The sequence below is a fragment of the Penaeus japonicus genome, unplaced genomic scaffold (assembly GCF_977035675.1).
Source record: "Penaeus japonicus unplaced genomic scaffold, GWHDUDI00000001_assembly GWHDUDI00000030, whole genome shotgun sequence".
Classification (NCBI taxonomy): domain Eukaryota; kingdom Metazoa; phylum Arthropoda; class Malacostraca; order Decapoda; family Penaeidae; genus Penaeus; species Penaeus japonicus.
Genome location: NW_028234432.1, coordinates 32,116,359 through 32,123,858, shown reverse-complemented (window position 1 = coordinate 32,123,858; position 7,500 = coordinate 32,116,359). Strand labels below are relative to the sequence as shown.

The window sequence follows — 7,500 nt, the reverse complement described above, 5'->3', positions numbered from 1 at the left end:
GTGTTGTGTTAAGGGTTAGAGAAGTGTATGAGAGGAAGAGGGAACAAGGCGCGATGAATATTGTAAGGAGAGGAAGTTAATAGGGTAGTGTACGGTCACTGAAATCGGAACTTCGAGGAAAATCGCCACCTTTTCTAGAAAGTATTAGAACAGGGAGACCGAGCGACTTCCGCCGTACCTGTGTCACCATCTTAGTAATAGAACACGAACTCTAGGAAAACTCGAAGATACTTCCGCTATGGATCATGAAGGAGCTATACAGCTCGATGCCAGAAGGGTTAGTGTTCCGCGTCGCACAATACAAATGACGAACCATTGGCGCGTTTCGGAGAATCCTGCCCCATCCATGTGAATCCGCGAACGTGCCCGCGGGGAGGTGACTCACTCGTACGAACATGTAAAGCCGCGCGGGGTTCCTGGCGGACACAGTTGAGGTTTGACTACGGCAGCGTAAACATCGTGTGCGGCGCTTGCTGGGCCGTTGTGTAAGTGGCCGATCCACGGAGAGGCTTGTCACTTAACCCGTGGCGATTAGTTGTGTCATTAGTGAGGAGTGCTGATGTGTTAATTACTGTCACACTGATTAGTGATTAGTGATATCGAGTGATGACCCGGACAGATCTTCAGCGGAGTGTGAAACCATGACCTTACGTGGATATTTTGTGGTTTAGTGTGCATTGTATAGTGTGTTGCGAGTGCCGTGTTACCGGAGGCTACTTCCTGGAGGGAAAGTACGTTGCCTTGGAGAGAACAATTGTCATGAATCTACCCAAGAGTTCATTCTTACTTAGTGATGCTGTGTAGTTTTTTTTTTTATCTATTAGACATAGGAATCTCAGGAATGCGATGCGAACACGCTAACAAGAGAGAAAGAAAAAAAATCCAAGGTTTTTTCAATCCTTATGATTTACGACAATGTTCCCAGGACTCACACCACTTCCTTTCATGGACCCGAGCGGCTTTTCATCGCGAGGGTCGGGAAGGACTCGGCGGCGCTGACCCGGAGTAGGGACCCTGGGTGGGGGAGGGGGGCAGGGGGCGGGCAGGGGTTGGGGAGGGCAGAGGCGACGCCAGTGTGGAGTGAGTGACGCCTGGACACCCTTCCCGTTCCACCTCCGAGAAGTCCAAGGGCGGAAATACTTGGGGAATGAAGTTCTTCCGATCACCTTGAATTTTAACACAGTCCTGTAATGACACATATACAGACCGCGTGCATACTCGTTTGTGACACACTTTTTTATATTCAATGCTTATTTTCTAGTCGCTTATTATCTAGTTAATTGTAATGTTCAAGCCGCAAGGCAGGAATTCAAGGATTTTTTGTGCAATAACAAAGGAAGGAATAACGAGGCGGCGAGGACGCAGAGTGCATTTTCCCCTCGAGCGATTCTCTGCTTGATCCCCAACCAAAAGAGAACCGCAGTGATTTCTAAAGGATGGCGATTCAGCACAGACCTCCCATCCTACTCAAAGACGCTCTCAACTTTTCGCAAAGTAATCGATCTTCTCTCCCTTTTTTTTGCAGAAGCCTTGAACAGAAGCCAAGACCACCATCAGCTCTCAAGAAGAGCGACAGACGAGACAGCCGTCCCGGAACCCCCCTTCAAGATCCTCGGTCTCGTGCAAGCGTCGTGAACATGGCTTGCTGTACCCTGCGGTGCGTGATCAAGTGCGGCATCTTCCTCGCCGCCTTGGACATTGTAAGTGAAGGCTGAGGTTTAGTAGCATGAGGTTTCGGTGGAGGTTCATTTACTGTTTTGGAGGTTCATTTACTGTTTCATCTCAAATTCTTTCTTTTTTCTTCTTTCCTACGTTTAATAAGTAGGAAGTTTCAGTATAGGTTCAACTGCTATCAGGCCTGACTTTTTTCAAATAAAGGATTATTCCGCTCCAATGACACATATCCCTCAAAGATCCTATATGAAATACCCCTACACCTGTAATGAGAACGACATCCCTTTGAGACCGTGATTGAACTAATCCCCTGTAGGAGACATGAACCACACGGCATCTGTCTCATTGTTCATCACTCACGCCCTGTTCGGGGCAACCACCTGCACATAGCATCCCCCCCGATCCCTCCCCTACAGCTGCGGCGTCTTGCTGTCGCCACGGACGGTAACCTTTGCCTCCACACCCTTACAGCTGCTCCGTGGTCACGATACTACTACCTTAGTTTCCCCGTAACCTCTTTGGGCAGATCTGATTTCACTTTCTTTTCTCGAATGGCGTGTGTCTTTTTGATGTACGTTGTTATTATTAATTTTTGAATGAGCATTTTTTTTATCATTTGTATATCATTCCTGTCTTTTTTCCTACACGTACTAATCCTTCCCCTCTTCCTTCTTGTTATTCGCCTTCCTCTCTTCCTGTTATCCTTCTATAACACCTGTTTATCCACGGCTCTCATCATTACTCTTGTTCGCCCTCTACACATGTACACACCTAAGTGCAAACATTTCCATCCCTTCAGTATACCAACAATACAACCACAGAATACAAATACTCAACAACACTTCACCAGTTGAAACTTGAACTCACTACACTAAAGTGAAGCGGCAGTTCAAGTCACTACGGTATAGTTACACTTTCTCAACATCCGCGGAACCACACCTCACAACCCACTCACGCAACCACAAGTGCCAGGACTACACGGCTGACTTTCCTCTTCTCCTTTTCAGATCCACGCCATCACGAGTTTTGGTTTCTATGGCTACCAGTACATTATCGAGATGTGGTACCTGTGCCCCATCAGCCTCGCAGTGGAGAAATGCCACAATAAGATCTACATCTTTGAGCAGAGTGAGTTTGCCCGCTGTTATTCAGGTTTAGTTAATGTAATTAGTGATTCTTGTGACGGTAATTATGGTCAAAGCAACAAGAGCACTAATGGTGATGATACTAATAGCTAAGTGATGTGACAATACGAAGAGAATAATTATGCTATTGACTGCAGTGCTCCTTATACACAGTGCAGCTTCGTGAGCTATCTATCATGCTAACATTATAAAAACAAACAAGCATAGAATCAGGTTAAAATTATGACAGTCGATGATGATTTTGAAAAGTTAATCCACTACAAATAAATTCATCGACGTGATTAAGTCAAAGTGAAACGCAAGATGACCGTCTTCTTTTTCTTCCCTCCAGTGTTCGAAATGCGGTGCTACATCGGCGTCGGGGAAGGCATTGCGGGCGTCTTCTGCTGCGCCATCTATATCCTCGCGTTAGTCAAGGTAAGGGCAAGGAGGAGGAGGAGGAGGGGAAGAGGGTGGAGGGAGAGAGAAGTGTGGGAGAGGGTGAGGGAAGACAGGGTTAGGGGAGGGGGGTGAGGAACGAGAAAGGGGGAGGGGAGATTAATGGGTGAGAGTGAAGTGGAGGAGAGGGGGAGAGAAGAGGGAAGTTGGGGAGAGAGAGGGAGGAGGAGAGGATGAGGAAAAAGAAGGGAGAATGGGGAATGAGAGATGAGAGAAGGGTAGGGGAGAGAAGAAGGGTAGAGGGAGAAGAGGAGGGTAGGGGGAGAGGAGGAGGGTAGGGGGAGAGGCACACAGTGATCTGTCATGACGGGATGCTGAGGGATGGCCGGGATAATCAGAGGCCCAGCATCTCTGAGACTAGTTTTGGCCATGTCATCTCCTCGCTGCAAGGGTTCCTCTCTCGTCACATTCGCGATGTATTGTTGTTGTTGTTTCGTCTCTCGTTACTCGAAAAAAATACTTGATCACGTGACCTAAGGTAGAGCGAGAGTGCAGGTTGGTTTTGCAATAAATAAGGTGGAGTTTAGAGTAGGAAAGGGAGGGTTTATGGGGAAGGGGGTAGGACAGGGGTACCAGCGTGTGTGCGTGTGTGCGTGTGTGTGTGTGTGTGTGTGTGTGTGTGTGTGTGTGTGTGTGTGTGTGTGTGTGTGTGTGTGTGTGTGTGTGTGTGTGTGTGTGTGTGTCCCTACGTGGTAGGGCGTGGTGCGCGCGTGTGAATGTGTAGATGAGTCGGGCAGGGGGAGGGGAGGGGGGGGGTGCACCCTCCACGACCCGTAACTTGCAAGACTGGTAACTAGCGATCGTTAAAGGTCACGATGGAACAGCGCGAGGGATCTCGGGCGCGAGTGCACGGGGAGGACGGAGGTCTGCGCAAAGGTTAACCGCCAGCCTCCGAAGACTAAACTATAAGAAAGAAATCAGACGATGATATATGAGACGGCTGGCTGCTCGCCGGACAGTCCTGCATTCACACGCAATTATCAAAGAGCCTTTAAAGGAAGACTCTCTCATCTCAAAGACATCATCTCCGGCGCGGAACGAGTGCCCCAGAAAGCTCGCCTCGAACTCCTCACACAACAAGCAGCGCAGACTCGCGAAAGTAAACAAAACGTAGAGGTCTGTTTCGACAACTACGGGGGGGGGGGGCGGTGTTAGGGGAGGGAGTCAGGAGAGGGGGTAAGGGTAGGGGGTCAGGGAGCGTGAGGGTGGTTTCCGAGTTTTAAAAAGCGTTCAGGAGGAGGTACATGTAGACCTCTGGCCGCGTTCGCCAGTGTAATCCTATCCTCGCGAGGAAGAACAGAAAATTAGGGTGCATCCGCGACGCCCTTTTCTCCCCACCATACAGAGGCCCTCCTTTTAAGGGCCTCCTGCACCTGCGCGCAAGAAGGGCACCCAACACCCCGCGTTTGCTTGTTGCTTTAACTGATAAACACAAGTACTGTAGACTCGCATATCAAAGCATATTAAGAAGTAATATCAGTTTTATGTTTCAAGAACGATAGAGAAGTTTAAGGCCCGCTCGTGAGGAATGAATGATCATTAGCATTTACATTTATATTTGTATTTTATGAAAAAAAACCCTGATAATTACAATAAGTGCCGTATAATTATTGATAGCGTACAGCACCCGAATCAAATCTCAAGCCGTGCCTAGGTAGTTGGTGTGTGTGTGTGTTTGTGTGTGTGTGTGGGGGGGGGGGGTGAGATGCCATATTGCCATATTCGAAAATCAATTCATAATCCTTTTGTTGATAGTCGTAATTTCTTCATTGGTTGCCAAGCTCATTTGCAACGTAGATAGGACTTAAATATATATCCCTGGCGTTAGTAATGGCTCTCGTAAAGTGTCCTTCAAGCACCGCATCTCTGAAGTGCCGAGGTCCTGACTGTGTGGCCCTTTCATCCTCAGGCCCTTCAAGGTGTATGTTTTTTTGGATACCTTTTATCTCGGACGCGTAAGGACTCTCCAAAGCCTCTCCGGTGTTTTGTCCGTGTTTGCTCTGTGTACGTTGTCTCACGCTGGGTCTTCATTGCGGTTTTTTATTTGTGGAGTGGGAGGTTCCATCCGGAGTGAGGTTATACAAGGTCTTCTTATACTGTAGCGAGGGTGTGGCTGCGCGAATTACGGTAATCGTTATCGTGATGGCGATAAAGCTAATGAGTGGCGCGTTCTTATTGGTTCTTGCCACTCTAAGCGTCGTTCACTAGATATTTGCTTTTTATTTACTCATGCTTATGAATAGAATGTGTTGCCGTTGAGTAGTCTAAGCGGCCCTTTAGCGGAATGGTATTAGTGGTATTACAACTCGTTAAGCCTATTAATGGTCTTTATCGTCTTTGTCATTAAGATCCCTCAACTAATTTGTTTATCGAGAAACGTTATCCTCAGTGCATGATCATTTTCCTGTTTGTTTAAGTTTTCCCTTACTCTAACGTTCCCCTTCCCCCTCCCCCCCTTTTCCAGCGCAAGCCCTCGCTCACCTGGCTGTGGCTCGTCAAGTCCTTCGCTGTGATCGGCGTCAACATCTACTACCTGAGCAACTGGGTCATCAGGCAGGGCCGCTACGATCACCTGGAGTGGGAGAAGCAGACGTACGAGGATGAGTTCATCTGGGCCGCCGAAGGCCTCACCCTCGCGCAGATCCTCATCATGCTGTTCTATTGCCTCATCGGCGGCATCTTCACGTACAAGGTAAGGCGGATGGAGAGACGCCACGCGCCATCTTGGCTCTTGTCGCCTCGATGCCGCGTGCTCATTGGTCCGTTGGTTGCCTGTGTCCGTCGCTCATTGGTCCGTTTTCTTTGCGACGGTTGACGTGGTTACGCATTTCAATTGGTGGAAAACTTGGCGGTAATTTCACGGTCGTTACGATTATTTTTTGAAGAAGCGACGGAAAAAGAATGTGAAAGTTTGGGTAGCAGATTTTAAACTATCGTGATTAGCATGATAATGAACACTATCTTGTAAAAAGAAAAGAGGTTAGAAGAACGCGAATATAATTAACCAACTCGGTTAAAGACATTTGATTGCAGAGAGCAACGGTCATTAGTGTCGTAACACAGGAGATCACAGGTTGCTTGTTCATTTCACCCGAGCGCGCGGAAATGCCACGATTAGGGTGGATCATGTCAACGCAACCGCAGAGTGCTGTCAGGGGAACCATTAATGTCTTAAATGAGTGACTTGTGAGAGAGGAGTGATGGCATCACTACCTCACCTCTCGTAACACACAACCACACGCACATTAACACACATACACACACACATACACACGCACACGAGCACGAACACACACACACACACACACACACACACACACATACCTACACAAAAAAAGAAAAAAAGAATGTCTTTGCATCTCGTTCGGCCGATTGAGGAAGCAGATTCTCCGCGGTATTTGAGGTTCCTCGTCTTTACTTTATTTTTTGTTCCTAGCGCTGCGTGTCTTGGTTTACTTTCATTATGTTAATATATACTGTTATTTACTGATGCTTCATACCGGCATTTGCTCTTACGACAGCGTCGCATACTCGCGCTCCTTGACCTACTCTTTCGCCAGAGTTCCATGTGGTTATGCCTTTGTGCAGTGCCGAGTGCTTTTACTTGCTTGTGATTGTGAGCAAGCAAACAAGCACACGCTCAGCCCGGCGTGTGGGAGGGCACCAAGCAGCAATGCATCTTAAACGAAGGCTCATTTGTCTATTGATATCTTAGAGGTGATCGTCTTTAAGGTGAATATCAGACATTTGGCTTCATTAAGACTAATACTGTGCGGGTGTCTCCATTAAGGTTAATACCATGCAGATGTTCGTTAGGAATCCCCTCCCCCTCCCCCTCCCTTCTCCCCCCCTTTGGCTTTCCCTCCTTCCCTCCCCCTCCCCCCCTCGCCCCACCCCCTGGCGGCACTGAAGCTCTTTCCCAGCTTCCTCCTCTCATCTTGGGCTTCGCGTATTGCTCTCTCGTTTCTTTTAACCATCTCCTTCCCTTTACTCTACCTCCTCCTCTTCCACTCCACCGCCTGTCGTCCCTCCCCCTCCCCCTACCCCTCCCACCCCTCCCTGCTACCGCCATTTGTGTCAATCATAAGTTCGTGACGTCACTGATCATCACTCCCAATCAGAGAAATACCGGGAATATACCAGTAAGGCGTGGCTGCCGGTTGCGGGCGTACTGGCGTGTATGTACGCGTGTACCGGCGTGGGCGTGGAGGGCAGGTGACGCCGCCCGGAAGATTATAGAGAA

General features: G+C 48.4%; 1 protein-coding gene across 1 annotated transcript in view; it reads left to right on the top strand.

Annotated features, from left to right (window-relative positions):
- Positions 1-328: 328 nt before the first annotated feature.
- The window catches only part of LOC122255793 (uncharacterized), a 7,320-nt gene continuing 148 nt past the window's right edge, over positions 329-7,500 (top strand). Inside the window, exons 1-5 of the mRNA XM_086555278.1 lie at positions 329-485; positions 1,526-1,700; positions 2,682-2,802; positions 3,151-3,236; positions 5,722-7,500. The exon at positions 5,722-7,500 is cut by the window's right edge and continues 148 nt beyond it. Coding sequence (XP_086411404.1) covers positions 1,638-1,700; positions 2,682-2,802; positions 3,151-3,236; positions 5,722-6,072 — 621 coding nt within the window. The 5' untranslated portion in view covers positions 329-485; positions 1,526-1,637 and the 3' untranslated portion in view covers positions 6,073-7,500. The remainder of the gene's footprint in view (positions 486-1,525; positions 1,701-2,681; positions 2,803-3,150; positions 3,237-5,721) is intronic.